The sequence below is a fragment of the Callorhinus ursinus genome, unplaced genomic scaffold (assembly GCF_003265705.2).
Source record: "Callorhinus ursinus isolate GAN/ISIS: 27379988/994484 unplaced genomic scaffold, GSC_fseal_2.0 scaffold7, whole genome shotgun sequence".
NCBI lineage: Eukaryota > Metazoa > Chordata > Mammalia > Carnivora > Otariidae > Callorhinus > Callorhinus ursinus.
The window spans coordinates 61,200,250-61,220,203 of NW_027397069.1; the positions used below are offsets into that span (position 1 = coordinate 61,200,250).

Genomic DNA, 19,954 nt, shown 5'->3' on the forward strand with positions numbered 1-19,954 from the left:
AGTATTTAGCAGGATGCCTTACATAATAGGCAATCAAAAATATATTGCATAAATGATTCTGGCATATTTTGATAATTAATGTGCTAATTTACTGATGTCCTAAATAGATAATCCCTGGAATGCTATTTGTCTGTGTGTGTGTGTGTGTGTGTGTGTGTATTTTTTTAATTAGTGTTTCTTTTTTCCTCTTTGTTTCAGGTTTTCAGTTACCTGTTGCCCTAGCTATTCCTTTCTCTCATCCCAATTAGTTTGCTGGGCTTTGAGAAACCAGATAACAACTTCTTGGGATCATATTTAAGTAAGAGTAAAGGGTTTCTAATGGTCACCGGGAGCTTTAATGCATATAATGGACCTTGGTAATCAGAAGCCTCCATTTGCCTGATTTCTGATTCTCAACCATGCCTTCAGTTAAGTGATGTTTCATAATAAATTGTTCCTAAAGTAGTGGTGTGTTATTATGTATTATTATTTTCATATTATAATTGGATCATAATTAACAAGATATTTTTAATAATAGGGATATAGTGCAACTATCAATGCTTGAAATAAGACACAAGATAGAGGAACTAGAAGCCAAACTCAATTCTGATGATGAAGGTATATAATTAAATATTTTTATATGTAACTCTTGTATAATTATTGTTTATTTTGCCAAGATACCTATAGTGCATTAAATTATACATTGGAAATAATAGTACCAAGGTCTCAGTACTGCTTTTTGGCAGCATTAATAATAATTTATTATAGAGGCTGTTAAAACTAATATTTCAGTGTCAAATATGTTACTGCCTAAATATCTGCTTACAAGTTCAAAATGTTCATCAATTAGCAAAACCTTTATTACATGACATCAATACATTATTGTTTTTGGTAAATAATAAAGTGCCACAAGTTTTCTATTTAACTCAAGTAATACCCCTTATATCTTAACTTCTGGATTTGGCTATAACTTTAAAATCTTTATTTAGGTTTTGGCTATTTGTGTTGGAAGAATGGTAGGGCGGGGTGGGGGGGGACGGTACGCGGTGAGTGTTGTGCGCATACACACACACACACACACACACACTTGTAGGCCCACATACCCATATATCCTTAAAATTTGTAATGTATAGAAGATATTAATTCATTCCACAAATATTGAGACCCTGTCATATGTCAACACTTTGAATGGAAGACCTTTCCCTGCTCTGAAGAGGTTCACTGACTATTGGGAGAAAATATCAAACAAAAATGTGAATATTACAAGAGATGTAAGGAGAAATGGAAACTTTGTTAAGGGAACCTAATATAACTTGGATGAAGACATAAAGATGGCCTTTCCAGAGGAGGCAGTGCTTGAACTGAATGCTGAAGAACAATAGGAGTTTCTTAGGGTTAAGGGGGTAGACCTTGGTTCTTTTTTTTTTTTTTTTTAAAGATTTTATTTATTTGAGAGAGAGAGAAAGAGAGAGCTCTCTTTGCTAAGAGAGCACGAATGGGGAGGAGAGGGAGAAGCAGCCTCCCCACTGAGCAGGGAGTCGGATGTGAGGCTCCATCCCAGGGCCCCGGGATCACGACCTGAACTAAAGGCAGAGGCTTAACTGACTGAGCCACCCAGGTACCCCTGGACTTTGGTTCTTAAACCCATTTATAATTTTCTCTTCTTCTATTGTGGAAGCCATGAACAAACAGAATTAATAACCATATGATAAATAAAATGCTACTTTTCTAAAGTACCCAAGGCTCTTTTAAAGCTTGATTGGAGAATACTACTTTGTCCTAAGGCTGAAGTAGCTTCCTATGTCTCCACATCTATATCTGGGATATATATAACTGGCTTTGTCGGGGGAGACTTGTGATTGCACTTACCAAGTAGTTGAACTGGCAAGGCTAGCTGGAATTTTCTCATCTATCCAGTTACAGACAAAACAGATCACATGCACAGATATGTAGGTCACACTCACAGATACGCATGCAATTCAATAACCATACCCATTAGTAAAATGTAAGCCCAACAAATCGTATTATCACTAAATCTCATGGGGAGGCACTGGTATGTGCGTACAAAAAGAAAAGGTAAAATGATGGACAAGAAAGTTATTTCCTCCATGGGCCAAAGCTAAACCCTAAGGTGAAGGGGTCAGAAACATATACCCCTTCTTTAATAAAGCCAGGAACTATATCAGGTGAGGTGCTTATAATTATCCCCATTTATGGAAAAATGGAATTTAGGAATCTAAATAACTTGCTAACATTATATAGCATATCATTTCTTCCTAGATCATCTATCCACCGGTACCACTATTGCTATGACAACTGCTATCTACCACATCAGCACTGAACAATTCTGGTTATTTATTGCTCCATAGCAAACCACCTAATAACTTAGGGGCTTGAATTAGCAAGTTATCTCACAATTTTGTGGATCGACTGGGTTCACCTGGGAAGTTAGTAATTGGGGTCTCATGTGATTACAGTCAGATGTGTGGAGCTCAGTTATCTGAAGGTTCGTCTGGGCTGGACATTCCCAGATGACTCACTCACATGGCCAGCGTCTGATACTGGCTGTTAGCTGGGAGTCCAGCGGGGTACTGCCTCTCAGAAATACCTACTCACAGCTCTTGTAGCTTTTGCTTCTCACAGCATGGTGCCTGGGTTCCAAGAAGATGTATCCCAACAGCAAGCATTCCAAAAGGCACCAGTGACAGAAACTGCCAGGCCAGTTAAGGGCTACTCCCAGAACTGGTACAATGTCAATTCCACTACATTCTATTGGTCAAAACAGTCACAGTTTCAAGGGGATGTAGAAGGAAACTCTACTTATCAAGTTCACAGTACAGAAGAATGTAGGGGATGGGATATATATATTTCAGTCATCTTTGGAAAATACAGTCTGTCACAGGGAGCATTAAACATAATGCCATTTGAGGAGAACTCTTTTGTAATTGATAAAGATGGAATATAGATTGTCCTGAGAATATGACAGGAGATGAGATTAAGGTTTATGAAGAAGACAAATGAAGAATAGTCTTTGATATGATGCTAATTAGTTTGTATTGATCCTGAAGCCAATAGGGCAATATTAAAGGTGTTCTAAAATAAATTTATTACTTTTTTAAAGATTTTATTTATTTATTTGAGAGAGAGAGCACAAGCAGGGGGAGCAGCAGGCAGAGGGAGAGGGAGAAGCAGACTTCCCGCGGAGCAGGGAGCCCGATGTGGGACTTGACCCCAGGGCCCTGGGATCACGACCTGAGCTAAAGGCAGATGCTTAACCGACTAAGCCACCCCGGCACCCAATTTATTACTTTTTCATATTATAAAAGACACATGTGCACAAGTGGCAACTCTGGGTACATTTGTTTAGATGATTCTTTCATACTTACCACTGTCCCCAAATCTCCATCACCCTTCTCCCCATCTCATTAACAGCTAATGAGCTTACTTTCAAAGAGAAGCAATCAGAAGATTTCCACGTTTCTACCGAGAAAGCTACCCACCTGCCTGCATCTTTGCACATCCTCTCCCTTCCCTCCTGTTCTTCTGCATGTTCTTATCTAAGGTGACTCCTCCACTTATATAATAGGTCCTAACTACTCTGTCTACCAAGGACATCACTCCAGCATTTGTCCTCTCTTTTGCACTGTTTCCCTTGTCCACTGGATCATTCGCAACAGCATACAAATGGGCTGAATTTATTTTGTTGAAAAAACAAATGACAAAGCCCCTTTGGCCCCACATTTCCTCTTCTACTGTCATCTTTCACTGCTCTATGTACGGCAGAACTCTTCAAGAGTGGTTTCTATTTCTACTCTTTTTTTTTAAAGATTTTATTTATTTATTCGACAGAGAGACTATTTATTCATCAGAGAGTGACAGAGAGAGACTTGTTTAGTCTATCTGGCTTGTAACTCTGTTAATTTTTAGGCTAAATGGCAAATACAACTTCAGAGGACTTCACATTCCCCCAGTGGCCTCTTGAAGCTCTTTAGGGTTCATAGGAAACTATATGCAGAAAAAGTGTTTTATATTTTAGTGTATGTGCTGCTGAAGTGAACACAAAAGTGGTTTATGTTTTGATTAAATTTGAAGTTCTTAAAGCTCAGTGACAAGACAAAGAATAGGAAAGGATGTTCAGGTCACTTTTTTAAAAAATGAGAAGAATCAGTATTTGTGTAGAGCTTTAAGTGTATTTTAAAAACTGAAACTACCCTTTGAAAAAGATATTATTACCCCAATTTATAGATGAAACGCTGAGACTTAAATATCTCTCTCAAGGCTACAGAAGGTGGTGAGTGACCTGCATTTGAATCTAGGCATCCTGGCATCAAAGCTCACACTCTTAGCCTCTATTTGTTCTACCTCTTATGCTTGTTTGCTTCTCAATATTTTTTCATCTAGAGAAGAGAAACTTGATTTACTGAGGCTCTGGGACATTTGCTCATCTAGGGTTAGAAATGGGCTGGATTTGCCCAGCACAGGCATGAGTTCTCTCTTGAACTCATGCACCCACTACTTAGGTGATCTCCTCTGATCATAGGCTACTAAATCCCAGCTGTATACTGACAACACAAAAATTTACATCTCCATCCGGGACCTCTCCTTTGCGCTCTTTTGAATCTTTTCATTTATAGGCTGGTTACTATCCACAAGCCCCTTGGCTATTGACTAATATATTAACAGATCAAATGGTTTTCTAACTCATCTCAGTAAATGCTAAAAAATGTTTTGATAAAATTCAATTTATGTTCCCTTTTTTTAAAAATTTTTTAAAAGATTTTATCTATTTATTCATGAGAGACAGAGAGAGAGAGAGAGAAGCAGAGGGAGAAGCAGGCTCCCAGCCCGATGCGGGACTCGATCCCAGGGCCCTGGGATCATGACCTGAGCCGAAGGCAGACGCTTAACCGTCTGAGCCACTCAGGCGCCCTCCCTTTTTTTTTTTTTTTTTAAACAGAAGAACACTTCTATTCATCTTAAACTGGCCTAATACTTAGTGATGAAACATTAGAGGCATTCCTATTCCTGGGGGGAGAAAAACAAAGAACAACAACAACAACAACAAAACCAGAGATTACAGCTGCCACCATTAAAATTTAATATTTTTGAAAGTTTCAGTCAAGCAATAAAATTTGAAACAGACATAAGAGTTGTAGGTTTTAGATAGGAAGAGATAAAATTATTATAATTTTTAGCTTTTATAATTTGATATGCAGAATTTTCCAGAGATCAACTGAAAAATTATATTAATAAAGAATTAGGAAATGGTTGGATGTAGTAATGGAATAAATGCCTATTTAAGGAAAAAAAACAAAACAAAACACCAGCAAAAACCAGTTCAAAAATAGGGTTTTTAAATGACTATGCTCCCAGTTTCAGCCCAGACCATAAAACATCTGACAATATCCTTGATAAGAAATATTCAGAACCTATATGAAGGATAGCAGAAGACTATGACTATAAGGCAATAACAGTTTAACCAGAATTCTCACCTTTTTCAACATAAGAGATTTTACACTAGAAAGAAACCCTGGAATAAAATGAAATTGGGAAAGTTTGCAGCCTTAGCACATGCCTTGCTGAGTCCAAGATCAAGATGTTGGCAAGGTTAGTTTCTTCCGAGTCCTCTCTCCTTGGTTTGTAGATGGCCATCCTCCTGTGTCTTCACATGGTCTTCCCTCTGTACCTGTTTGTATCCTAATGTCTTCTTATAAGACCAGTCATATTGGATTATGGCTACCCATATGATCTCATTTTACCTTAATTACCTCTTTTATTTATTTTTTATTATTAGTATTTTTTTTTCCTTAATTACCTCTTTTAAAAGTCCTGTCTCTAAACAGAGTCACATCTGAGTCCTGGGGGTTAGGACTTCAGCATATGAATTTGGGAGGAGGAAGGGAGGGGACACAACTCAGCCCATAGCAGATAGAATAGAAACAGATTCTGGTTTATTAAAACCATATAATAATGCTGTGAAATTCAGGGTCAGGTTATTGTTAATTTTTAAAAACTCCATCTTTTCAGTTATCTTCCAATTACCTATGAAAAACAGGAGAAAACTATTTTCATTTATGAGACTTGTGGGAAATAGATTATTACAAACAAAACCTGAACCTTACATTGAAATAGGAAAGTATCAAATGATCCTTGTTTTAGTCTGCTCTGGCTGCTGTAACAATATACCATAAACTGGGTGGCTTAAACAATAGAAATTTATTTTCTCAAAGTTCTAGAGGCTGGGAAATCTAAGATCAAGGTCCTGGCCAATTTGGATACTAGTGAGGGCCCACTTCCTACCTTGCAGATGGCCACCTTCTCATTGTTTTCTTACAGGGCAGAGACAGCAAACTCTGGTATCTCTTCCTCTTATAAGGGGTGCCAGCCCTATCAGGTTAGGGCCCCACCCATTGTGACCTCCTCTAACATTTAGCACTTCCTCACAGGCCCTGTGTCCAAATAAAGTCACATGGGGGTTAGGGCTTCAGCACAGGAATTTTAGGGGGACACAAACATTCAGTCCACCAACAACTTTCTAATTACTATCTGGACCTTTTCCCACCACCAAGAAATAAGAACTTTGGCCTGCCTGTCCAAGTTTGAGAAGAGGCTTCTGGGCAGAGAATTGGAACCAAAGAGCCAATTACCAATAATGTTTTATTGGAATTTGTGTCATCACATAGACCTTTAAAGGAGCTGAAAGAAAAGGGATGAATTATTCAGTAAGTTCTGTTTGGAAAATTGGTATAACATTTAGAAAAAAATCCCTTTAGATCTTTATACTTAATTGTAAAACCTTCAGATGCATTATAGGGTTTAACCTTTTTTTTAATTATAAGAAAACATTGATGAATATGTATCTTTTTAAGGGTAAAAAAGGCCTTTTTTAGTTTAAGAATAATAAATCACTGAGGAAAAATATGTTTAGGTTTGACAAATACCTTCCCTTTAACTAAAAAAAAAAAAAAAACACTATGAGAAGTCAAACAGCAATATGGGAAATGTATTAGTAGCCAACATGATGGACAAAAGGTCCATATTTTCACTACATCTATATCCTCTGCAATTCAATTAGAAAAAACAAAGTTCCCATTAGATACATATGAGTAGAACAGAGACAGTTTATGAGGATGGAAAATATCCAGTTTGTTCTTTCTTCAAAGAAACTTGAATTGAAACATACAATTTGTTGCTATTGAAGAAATAAAGATTTTTTTAAGTGATATTGTAACTTTATACATTACTTCTAACAATATAGAGCTACCCTTTTAGAGAACAATTTTGCAGTAATTTTATAGCATTTTGTGTATGCCCTGCAATTTTACATATTTTAATGAATCCTCCCAATATCCTATAATATAGGAACTTCAATTTTCCTTATTTTAGAGATGAGAAATTGAGGCACAGGAAAGGTAACTTCCTCCAGATCACATAAATAAGCTAGTAAGTGGTAGAGACATGACTCAAACTCATTAGTCCTACTTTGGGGATGTTTTTCCTCATGAAATCTGAAAATTTAGTTGGGGGCACCTTTACCACAGGAGATACTCTTTGCACCATTGTAGCCTCCCCTTTGTTGACATGTTGGTATTTGTGTTCATGCTGTTCTTGCTGCTTCAATATCCTTTCTCACCTCCTCTGGCTTGGAACAAATGTCATTTCCCCCAAGAGCATTTCCTGAGCCTCTTCAATCTTGACCTCCCTATCTCTCAGTGTCTTCTGCCACCTTCCAGATTGGATGTCCTTTTGTGTGTTCCATAGCATCTACTTAACCAAGTTTTCTTAAATGTTCTGGCCATATGTCTCCCCCCACCACTACATGTCCTACTGCTAGTTGACTGCAGGGACTGTGTCTATCTTATTTTTGTATCCCTAGTGCCCAGTACAGTGCCACATATTAGGCTTTTTCCTTTCCTTGTTAACATTTTCTTATTTTACAAAGTCTATGCAAATTAATGTAACTTCATCACTTTTATCTTTATAAATACAGTGACCAGCACAATTAAACATGACTGAATTATTAAAGTCTGTGTAGAGTCAAGTTTCAACCAATTCAACTGTGTTCTTTTTAACACTTAAAAATGTATTATTTGGCATTGTTGCTTAGTGGGGCTTTGTTTGTTTTTGTTAACACTGCTATCTCTCTTAGACCAAAAAAAAAAAAAAAGAAAGAAAGAAAGAAAAAATCCATACCTAAAAGATAGGTCTCTACCTAATTTAATTTTTTTAAAGATTTTATTTAATTATTAGAGAGCAAGCACATGAGTGGGGGGAGGGGCAGCGGGAGAGGGGAGAAGCAGACTCCTGTGTTGAGCGGGGAGCCCGACAATGCGGGGCTTCATCCCAGGACCCTGGGATCATGACCTGAGCTGAAGGCAGATCCTTAACCGACTGAGCCACCCATGCACCCCATAATTTAATTTTCTGTTATTTTATGAACTTCCTCTTCCATGGTCAATTCATAAAATTGGCCATGAATCAAATTTCTACATTGTTTCAAATTTTGGTTTGATTTTGCTTTTTGTTGCACTGATCCCAGCCAAGATCCCTCTTTGATAATGCAAAGCAATTTGATTTTTCTTTAAAAATTGGTGCTTGTTTCAGGTGTATGGGTGGCTCAGTCAGTTAAACTTCATACTCTTGATTTTGGCTCAGGTCATTACCTCACGGTTGAGAGATCCAGCTGACATGGGGCTCCGTGCTCAGTGGGGAGTCTGCTCTGAGATTCTCTCTCTCTCCCTCTGCCCCTCCCCTCACCCAACCTCCAAGTGTGCATGCACTCTCTCTCTCTCTCAAAATAAATACATCTTTTAAAAAAATTGGTGCTTGGTTCTTGTTTGTTTTTAGAATTACTGAAGGAGCAATGGTTCATGGAAGTATTGCTCAGGGTATTTTTTCCACCAAGACACACAAATGTTTCTGTTAGATTTTTATCCTCATAATCTGTATTTTAAATAATGGTTTATTGTAAGTTTATTGTTGGCCTTTATAGGTTGGCTGCTATTGTGCTAAAGGTCAGGGACCATCCTTTTTGGTGTCAAGTATATTGTGGCTGTCTCAAAGATAGCACCACATCTTATTTGGGTGTTTCAGATGTCTCTTACCTTCCCTTAGTAACAAGCCTATTAAAAAAAACTTCCTACTTTTAACTGCTATTCTTATTCCCAATTGAAAATATAATTTAAACATTATTGTATTTTAAAGATGGATAAAGAATTATGCAAAAATGATAAACCTTAATATTTTGGGTATTTTGGGTTATCACAGAACAAGATGTGGTAGAGAAAGAAATAATCGGTGTGGTCCTTTCTTAGAAAAAGGAAATACTTGATAAGTAGGAAGTTGATGTGATTTGTGTGATGCTTTTAGAGGCCAATGAGATATTTTATTTTAAAATCAGAAGAAAAAATGAATATTATCCAGTCTGGACTATCCTTGTCTTTATACCAACCTAGTAGTAAAGTAGAATTTTTAATATTTTTTACAGAGGAAGAGGCCCATAAAGGCAAAAGTGCCACAAGGGCCCATGAAAGTCACAATGTGACCCCACAGCAGAAGTCTATTTTTTCCTATTTTTTATAGACACTGCTATTTTAAAATTTTCTCCTATAATTCAGCAGTCCATATGCTTTCTCTTTGTCTTTTGTCCCCTATAATGTGGAGCCATCTGTGTATACGTACTGAAGGAGTTACACATTTAAGTGTGTACATTTGAGATCAGTTCATCACATTGGGGAATGCGAATATTGACATCACCACCAGGGACTTGCACTTATTAACATTAATAAATGATAGTATAATACTAGGCTTACTTTATTTGAGGATCTCTAGATCAATAATATTTTAAAGTGGAGGCAAACATTTCTAGACTATAGTCGGATGTACTAAAAATAAATTACATTCTTAATTTTTTGGTAACTTCTCATTTTGCTCTGAAGCCTCCATTCCCATGGTGGGGAAAGGGGTCTAGTTACAAAGAGACTAGCTAGCCAGTTATACAGATAATTCCATCTATTTGGACTCAGTAGTATCTTTTGGATAAATGTTCAGTCTCTCAGGCTTCTCTTTCCTTCTTGTTCCTAAAGCGTTTGGATTAATGACTTTCAACTTCAGTTTGGGAGGGTGTTCCTGCTCCTGTTTTTGGAACACTGTATTTACTAGAGATGACGAGCCTAAGGGAAACATGTGGCTGGGTTGAGGAGGTTGAGGCCAGTGATATGTGCTAATACTCTTCCTACTTAGATTCCTCCATCAACTATGATGGAGCAGAAATTGTCTCATATATGTAAGGAGCATTTAAAGTTTAGAAGCAAGCCATCTTTTATCTCTCTATAAAGTGTGACTTTCAAGATTAAAAAAAATTAGCTTTGGGCCTTGAAGCTGACCAAAGATGTTTTAATTCTAGGCTGTATTCTCCTCTCCTCCTATAGCAATAAGACAGATGTTTTGGCCTTAATAACCAAAGGGGCTTGGTGAAAGAAACCTGCTTAAGGATAAGAGAAGATGCCTGAATAGGCAGCTGCATGTATTAACATAACGGTTAAGAGGATACACTTTGAAGTCAGATAAAACCGGGTTCAAACCCCAGTTGCTCCATTTATTGGCTTTTTCATTTTGAGAATGTTATTTGACATATCTGAGCCATGGTTTCCTCATCTGTAAAATAGGTGACAAAGTTTTTAAAATGAGGATTAATTAGTTAATATATGTGAAACATTTTGTACTTTATACATAGCAAAGATGTAAGTGGTAATTGTTAAACGTACTTAAGAATTTGTTTGCAAAGGAAAAAAAATGGACATGACGCTGGATGGAAGCTAGAACTATGTAGGCTGTTAGATATGGACAAGTTCCAAGGAAAGAAACATGTTCCGATAGTCCCGCTAATAGAATTCCTTATAAGGGTATGTGAGGAACTAAAGGACAAAGGAGACAAGGAGACCAGGAATCACAATAATTCTAGTGAGGTCTGGCTGTGTGGTAATCTGACTGTGAATCTACTGTCTGCAATCTGAAAGATCCTATCTAACAGAAAAATGCATACTTAAAAATTACTTCACTCTTGTTCATCTACATTGCTAACAAAGTCAAGTACAGTAAGATTGAGCTGATTAATGTTGTTTTAAAGGAGATCTAAATGAGCTGATTAATGTAAATAAATGAGAGGTGACAAGATGATCTTGATTTTCCCCACTTTTCCAATCAGGTGGTGAATGGAAAGTTCATTATGAGACACAACTTGAACTGAATGATCAACTAGAAAAACAAATTGTTTCTCTAGAAGAGAAAATGGAAAAAATCTGTGGAAATCCTTCAGGTACAAAAGCAACTATATATATATATATATATATGTATATATATATATGTTTTATAAGTTGAGTTAAAAATGATAAAATATTAATTGTTAATATTTTCATATTTGTTTTGTGTAGATTGTCTTCTATCTGTGTCTATGAACAAATGCCAGTGGTGAGTAAAAGCTGGTTAAACAAAAAGAATAATTGAAGGAAAGAAATTATGTACTTCTTTTTTAGACAGGTTCCAAAAAAAGTTTGAAGATTGGGGTAAGTTCCAAAATATTTCATTCAGTGGAACTGTTTCTAGGAAGTAAGGAATTCTATAGCAGATCCTTCAACTTAATTTCTACCTTATAAAGCTGGGCAGGGTTGCAGGTACAAACAAAATGGAAGAAAAGAATCTCAGTAGTCAGTCCAGGTAGAACCTGAGTGTATCTACTTCCTGTGACCTAAAAGAGCCTATTAAACACAAATATATTTCATACCTATCTAAAAACATTTCCTTTCTAGTTCCTCTGGAATATACATATACACATATAGATATATATATACATACATTCACATTCACACACACAATGTATAAAATCTAACAGAGAACCCATAAAATTACCCTAAAACATGAAAGAAACCTTATTACACTGATTGACCTACTTTTTCTTTGGGCTGCCCTAGTGACAGCCTTTCCTCCTGATAAATTACTTGAATTTATATGTTTTATACTTTACAAAGCACATTTGTTTCTCATTCGTTTAAATGTTTATTTTTTAAAATGTAGAGAAGACCTAAAGCGTGACTTATGCTGGGTCTCGAGCATACGTGGAAATAGCCTTTTCTTTAGAATTCATGCTGAATTTTTATTTCAAGAATATTCAGAAAAACATGGAAATCTTATAAAAAATCAAGGGTACTTTATATGAAAATGAAAATACAATACACTACTAAATTGGCAGGACCACACAACCCAATGAGGTAAAATTTAATATTATTTCCTTTAATACATGTGACACTAAGCTTAAAACAATTAAGTGATTTGCTCAGAATCACACAGTCTGGAAATGTGGAGGTCGATTCTCTTTCTCTAAAAAAATCTATGCCCGTTTGACTAGACTGTGCTATGCCAACAGCCATTCTATACTGCTTATCAGAAATAACATGTTTCTTAATAGCTTTATGTAGAGCACTTAACTGACTGCTATATTCACAGAGGTCCTGAGGACCAGAGCATTATAGAGATTGCTCTTCGAATAACTGCAGATCTTTAGTGAAAAATGCAGAAAAATATCATATTTTTTAAAATAATAAATCAGGGGAGAAATAAACTAATTTTTACACCTCTGTTATTTTCAGCCCAGAAATACCTTTATTTTTGTGTCTTAGAAAGCTTAGAAAATCATGGAATCATATCCCCATCTTGTGGTATTTAGAAATTGCCGCAAGGGCTATTTTAAGCCTTGTCTTTATTAATTGTGGATAGGATTTTAATTCTACCTATAGAATATAAAATATAGAATGCTAGCTACAGAACATAAAATATTCTGACTCCCAGTTTCCTGATAACTCATCCTCAGTGCTAGCTCAAGAAATTGGGTATCACCAGCCTTATGGAGAATAGCAGCAAGTGCTGGTGGGACCTGCTATGATGATTTACAGCATATGTAAGAAGCAGTTGATTGGTTTTCTACTTGCTACCTCAGACTCTGTATGTTGACAAAAAATTTTTTTCCTTTGATGAGTTTGTGTTATTCTTGAAAAAAAAATGTGGTTCTCTAAGAGGTTTAGATCTGGAGGCGGAGAATTATATTTCTCTTCAGTAAAGGACTAAAGAAATGTTAGAAAAACCAAGAGTGGGGCCATGTACGAAGCAGAAAAGAAAGATAATGAAAGTTCAGGTGTTTAAGGAACTGGTTCTCTCTATTCTGTGGGCAGAGGCATGCATGAGTATTTGGGTTTTCTTATACAGTGGAATCCAGGAGGAGTTTGTATGAACAGCAGGTGTTAGGAAACTAGCCAAGTAGCTGGTGGTGGAAGTAGCCAATTACTGAGCAAAAAGCACTGGAATCCAAGAATCCTATATCTAATGATGAAGTCTTTTATTCAAGGAAAAAGATAGTATACTAAGTCTTATTCTTTATATAAAAACAATATTTATGAAATTCAGACACATACTCTTAATGAAATGCAGACATTTTCTATTAGGTTGATATTTAGAGAAAAGGGTTTAAATTGTTTTAGGGGGATAGAATATGAATTCAAACACTATTTGTAAATTTACTTATTTTTTATCCTTGTTGTAGATTTTGGTCTTTAAGAGTAACCTATACAGACATATTTAAGAAATTGATGTCAGTTTGAATACTAATTTTGAGTAACTTCAAATTTCAAGTTTGCTTATGGGCAAAAACAGGGATGAATACCAATTTTTGACCAATATATATGTAATTTAAAAAAAAGGTTACCATTTGAAAAAGAAATAAATATTAAAAAAGTAATTTACAAACTGGGTCATTAAAGTGGACTTGATTTTAATATTTTAGAACAAGGATTCACTTAAGTGAGTAAATTTCTGATAGAGACTGGCTTCAAGCCTTCAACCTTTTTGAAGATTATTTTTCTCATCCTCAGGTACTATAGATGAGATAATCTTTAAAGTGCCTTTCAGCAGTATAATTTATTAATATTTAATTTTAGCAAGATGTTTCAGTAAAAGGTTACATTTGGCTGCATGTAAGAAAAAGGCTTAAATGAGTAAGGTGTTTCATTTTGTTTTCTCACGTAACAGGAAGTGTTAGAGGGATGCAGTCCGGATTGGCGAAGTAGCTCCTCCAGGCTCCCGACTTGCCTTCCACTCTGCCATCCTTTAATGAATGACTTTTGTTCGCCATGCTCACAAAATGGCTGCTTCACTTTCTCACCTGCTTCATCTTCTCTTTCAATAGAAAGAAGTAGGTGAAGGGAAAAGGGCAAAGTGGAGGCCAGTCAAGTTTGTTTTCTTTCAAAACATTTTCCAGCTTGCTGCACACAGTCTCCCCTTACATCTCATTGGTTAAAACTGCATCATATGGCCTCCTGTATCACAAGAAAGGCTGGGAAATTTAGTGTTTTACTGAGTACAGTAGTAGGAAGAAGGGTAGAAAATGAGTATCTGTTATGCAATTAGCTCTATTTGCCACACAAGGTCACTTTCAATGAGTACCATTTCATTTTTTTTTTTAAAGATTTTATTTATTTGAGAGAGCTCGCACAAGGTGGGGGATTGGGGGTGAGAGAGGCAGAGGGAGAGGGAGAAACAGACTCCCCACTGAGCAGGTAGCCTGACTGTCAACTGGGGGCTCCATTGCAGGACCCTGAGATCATGACCTGAGCCAAAGTCAGATGCTTAGATGACTGAGCCACCCAGGCACCCTAAGTACCATTTCATTTTAAAGTAATATGTATTCATTTAATACTATATGGAAAATAAAAGACAAAGATAAATATTAAGTCAAATATATCTACTATTGACCTCTTTTTTTAAAGTTCTACATGCATGTATATTGATTAAAAATTACAACCCAATAAATAAATGAACCCCAAAAAGGAACAAATAAGGATAACACTTTTAAAATATATATATAATATTAACCCTATTCCATGGACAATTTTGTGTCCTGTACTAATCATGGACAATTAAACCAATAATTTCTTATGTTACATTTTCTTCATGTATATTTTTAAGAGCTACATTATATTTCATTGCATTGGATTATTAATGTTCAATTCCTTTTCCCTATAGTTGAATATTTTAGGTTATTTGTGGTTTTAATTTTGAATAAAATAAACCCCACAGAGGATAATATGGCAAACAGTATATTCTAGTATTAGCAAATCTTTAATTTTTGTCACTTTTTGATTTCAAATGTTTTAATGAAAACAATCTATAGAGTTGAGGACACTTTTATTCCCCTTGTGTCTCTTTCCCTTTATAGGCAAGTATGATCATGGATTTGGCATATACCATTCTAATTTATTTTTAAATACCTTTTTCCAGATATTGTGTCTAAAAATGCATGTAAAAATATATTGTACACATCATCCATTTTTATTCTGTCCATGTTAATGCATAAAGATCTGGTAAATTTTATTTGCTACATAGTATTCTACTATACATATATAGTATAATAATACATATCTTAATTTATTTATTCCCCTATTTATGTACATTGAGGATTTTTCAAAATCTCACTGTGACAAACATTGCCTCAGGGAACATACTTATACATGTCTCCTGATATAAAGTGTTCCTCCAGAATTGGCTAATTTTTCTGTAGAGGGCTAAATAGTTAATACTTTGCAGGCCATTTGATCTCTGCTACAACTATTTGATGCTGCCATTGTGGTGTGAAAGAAGCCATAGACAATACCTAAATGAATAGGTACGGTTTTATTCTAACAAATCTTGGCTTACAAAAACAGCCTGTGGCTGGATTTGGTCTATAGGCTATAGTTTGCTGGCCCTAGCTTTAACGCAGTGGTCCTTAAACTTTGGTAAGTAACAGAATCACGTAGGGAACTTCATAAAAATACAAAAGCCAGCCCTGTCCTTCAACCAGCTTGCCACTTCTGAGTTCTTTATTAACTTTCCAGATAATTCAGATATACACCAGAGTTTGAGAACCACTGCTGTAGTGCACAGAGTGAAATATTTATATCATGGGATTTGCACATTTTCAAATAATGATAAAATCCCTCTGGATCAATCAAAAGACACCTCAGGTCTCCAGTTAGTTCTGCAGGTCTGTAATAAATAAAAGAGGTGATGGGAGATAAGACTGGAAATATAAGCAGAGCCTCAATAACAAAGGATTTTGTATGCGCGTGAACCTTTTTATATGTGGCGGGAAGCTTTTGAAATATTTAATATACAGTTTAAAAGCCTTCCCTCCCCTCCATGGAGAAAGGCTTCCCCAGGGTGGGTGAGATTTGAGGCAGGGAAACCAGATAGGACACGTTTGTAACAGTCCAGGTAAGGGAAGGTGAGTTGTTCAGCTTGGGCAGTAGTATATGGGGATGGACGCACTATGACCGATTGAAGAGATATTTAGGAATGTGGATTTTATGAGTACATGGATGCTCAGGTGAGACTGGGAGAGGATTGGAGGAAGATTAAGGACTCTCCCTTGAACAATGATTACAGTGAATAGCACTGTAGGAATCAGAAGCAGGCGGAGTGTTAGGAAATGAGTTTAGTTTTGTGTGTATTATACAGATGATAGTGATCAGCAAGCACCTGGACATGGTTTTAGACTATGGAAAGTTGTCTCTCTGAATAGAGAGATCATGGAGTCATCCTTGTCACCTGCCTTCATGAAAGTATGAGATTACTCAGAAAGAAATACAAAGTCTGAAAAGAAGGATTAAGGATGGAACCCTAGGGAATACGAACACTTAGCTGAGGAGGCGATTCAGTGAAGATAACTGGGAACAAAATTATTGAGAAAGGGAGAGGGAAGAACTGGAAAAGAGTAATATCACAGAAGCCAAGGGAGGAGAAGTGTTTAATGAAGGTTCAGCAGAAGAATGTTCTTCAAGAAATTTCAGGTGCATGGTAGGATAAAGTACATGGTCGGAAGTTCCAGCACATTATTGATTCAAAGGGGAAGAAGGTAAGCAGATTAGAAGCAAATTAGAAGGTAGGCTATTGAAAGAAAATGTGGTGTAGTGGAAAAAGAAGGAGTGAGACAATGGGGTGGGTGTAACCCACTTTACCCAGAAACTTGGCTTTTTAGAATTAGACTGTCCTGGTTCAAATTCAAACTATGGGGCACTAAGGAAATTATTTCATCTCTCTGAGGCTTAATTTCCTCATATGTAAAATGAAATTAATTAAGCTCTCTTGCAAGTTTGTCATGAAGATTATTGGAGATATGTAAAGCAAATAGCATAGTGCCTAACACAGTAAGCACTTCCCTTGATAAAGTGTTAGTTCCCTTCTTCCCTTTCCTTGATAATGGGAACTTTAGAGGGAGCTCTAACTTTCATTAAAACAAGCCTGTTGTGAAATTAACCTTAGCCCATTTCAAGGAAATAAGGACAAGGGTAAGTTGTGCAATATGTTTTCAGTTATTCAGCTGTGCTGTTATATAAGCTGTGAATCTTCTGGTACCTCTTAAAAGTATAGTAGAATTCTGTGGCTTTTTAGTACCTTTCCAGAAAGCAGGGGCTTCTTCAGGGATATAATAAAAAGCACTGAACTTTTACTTTTCTTGGGATTGCTGGGTGGACATTTTCGAACCCCTTCTATTTACATCCACCAGAAGAACCTAGTGCCTACTTCCAAGAATTTCCTGTGTATTGAGCAAAGATCTATTGCCATTCACTGGAAGACTAGAATCTGTTTTAAGCATTCCAGATGACTAAAAGTTAAGGATAATGAGGTTGTGTTGTCTCTGATGAGCAGTAGCTATTTTTCAGGTTCTGACATGGGACTCTAGGCTTCTTTAATCTCCAGTTAGAATACGAAGCTGAGGATTCAGCTAAACTCTTTATCAGAACTTTATGGCTCCTGGTACACAGCCCCATAGGTGGTTCCCAGCAATGTTTTGAGTAATCTTTTGTGCTTTACTGGCACTATTAGCATACTGGTAGTTGATGTCTTCTCTCTTTGATTAATTTATTTAGGCCCACTCAAGCTTAGTACCTATGACACTGTGCTGCAAACGGGCACAATGATTGGCCTCTCTACTTCCCTATTTTCCTTTACTGTCCAGCACTGCCATGTCCCTAGTTGCTGGTCAATATGTAGAATTGTGGTCCTTTAATTTTCAAACTGTGTAAGAATCATGTGAATAATTTATTAAAAATGCACATTCTTGGGCTTACCCCCAGAGATCCTTATTTGGTAGGTCTGGGATAAGGCCTGGGCATTTGTATTTTTTAGCGACATCTCAATAGGTTCTATTGCAAAGCACTATTATATATAAAATAGCAACAGCAATAACAGATTTAGGGGATTTAGATCCCTCAGAGAAAGATAGCCTCTCTTGTGAAAAGTTACTATAAAACCTTTATCAAAAAGTTCTACCATATCCCTGTGGTCAACTCTATTTCATGGTTGAAGTCCTGTTCCTTGATTCATTAGGAGTCATAAAACTGATGACCCCTTACCTTAAAGTCTGTTTTGGCTGCTATAAAAAAATACCACAGACTAGGTGGCTTACAAACAACAGAAATATACTTCTCACAGTTATGGAGTCTGGAAGTCCAGGATCACGGTACCAGCAGATACGGTGTTTGGTAACACAGCTTGATTTTTGGTTCAGAGATGGCTCCTTCTTGTTGTGTCCTCACATGGTGGGAGGGGCTAAGGACCTCTGTAGAGTCTTTTTTACAAGAGCATTAATCCTATTCATGAGGCCTCTACCCTCATGACCTGAGCATCTCCCAAATACCATCACTTGAGGCATCAGGATTTCAACGTATGAATTTGGGGAGGACACAGACGTTCAGACCATAGCACTTCTATTTCTCTCTGCTTCTTTTTCCAATCAGTGCATTCCCTTGTTTCTCATTACACCCAGACATCTTGGTCCCTTCAGGGAAACCTCTCCAGAACACACACTCTATCAGTCAGATGGAGATAGCACAGAAGATCCTGCTCCCAAAGCCAATAAGGCTATCTGGTGAAGGAAGACATGAAGGAGAAAGTATGGAAACAGAGAAACATTATTTAGGAAAATGTTGAGTTTCACATTAAATGTTTTCTGGAAAACTCTTGATCAATTTGTAGAAAATCAAGTTACAGGAAATTAATTTGCTGAAGTCTAAATCTTTGAATACATTCTTATGTTTATAACCCTAGCATTTAAAGAATGTTCAATTTGTTAAAAACTAAAATTTATGAAAATGGCTTAGCATTTAGTATCATCATTGAAAAATATATTCAGAAAAAGAATGTTTCAGTTATAAGTTCACATGCATGGAAGACTCTCCTAAAAGCAAGTTTTTGATAAATTGGTAAATTTAGAATCCTAGGTGAATTGTCCTCTTTGCAAGTTAATCCTTTGGTCAATTTACTTCTTGAAATATTAACTTTTGGATATTTACCTAGTTTCCCTTCTGAAGTATGTTTCAACTTTCCTTAGGACAGACCATAAAATCTCTCTCCTTGCCCTGCTTAGCAGGAAAAGCATGAAGGAAGAGATGGTTTTAAATCTTACAAATTCTTTCAAACAGCCAGACTAGTGTCTTCATCATGTACTTGAGCCTTTAAAGAAACAAGACTCTCCCCTCATACCATTCTCTATTTTGGTCCATTTATGTTCTACATGCTGACTTCCGATGTCCTTAATCATTGCCCTACTCTTTTGTTCATCCTGATGCCCCATACCATTTTCCCAAATGTGATTCCCTATATTGTGAGTCAGATTCTTCTTTTAGTTATGCTGCTTCATGGGGTCCTGGACAAACATTCAGCCCAGTTTGGACCTTCCAGGGAACTATTACTTCACTGCAGCATTCAGTCATGCTCCCACTGCGTTCATTCTGGTTATTTCCACCTTCAGAACATTCTTAGAAATTTTGTTTTAAAAGTCATAAATATATATTTTAGAATGTAATAACCAGGGTTAATAGTAGTGAGCCTAAAGCACTATTGACATCCCTAAATATATTTGTGTTTAAAGTGATATATCAGCCACATA

At 36.5% G+C, this 19,954-nt stretch overlaps 1 protein-coding gene across 4 annotated transcripts in view; it reads left to right on the forward strand.

Moving 5' to 3' along the window:
• Positions 1 to 19,954, forward strand: part of CCDC169 (coiled-coil domain containing 169) — a 45,054-nt gene that overhangs the window by 1,192 nt on the left and 23,908 nt on the right. The window contains exons 2-5 of one of the 4 annotated variants that reach the window (XM_073894679.1): positions 199 to 298; positions 518 to 597; positions 11,186 to 11,296; positions 11,412 to 11,448. In XM_073894679.1, the coding sequence (XP_073750780.1) occupies positions 11,440 to 11,448 (9 nt within the window). In that variant the 5' untranslated portion in view covers positions 199 to 298; positions 518 to 597; positions 11,186 to 11,296; positions 11,412 to 11,439. Of the gene's footprint in view, positions 1 to 198; positions 299 to 517; positions 598 to 6,456; positions 6,702 to 11,185; positions 11,297 to 11,407; positions 11,449 to 19,954 lie in introns of those variants that run through there. The other 3 variants (XM_025875035.2, XM_073894678.1, XM_025875033.2) reach the window with 3 other exon arrangements.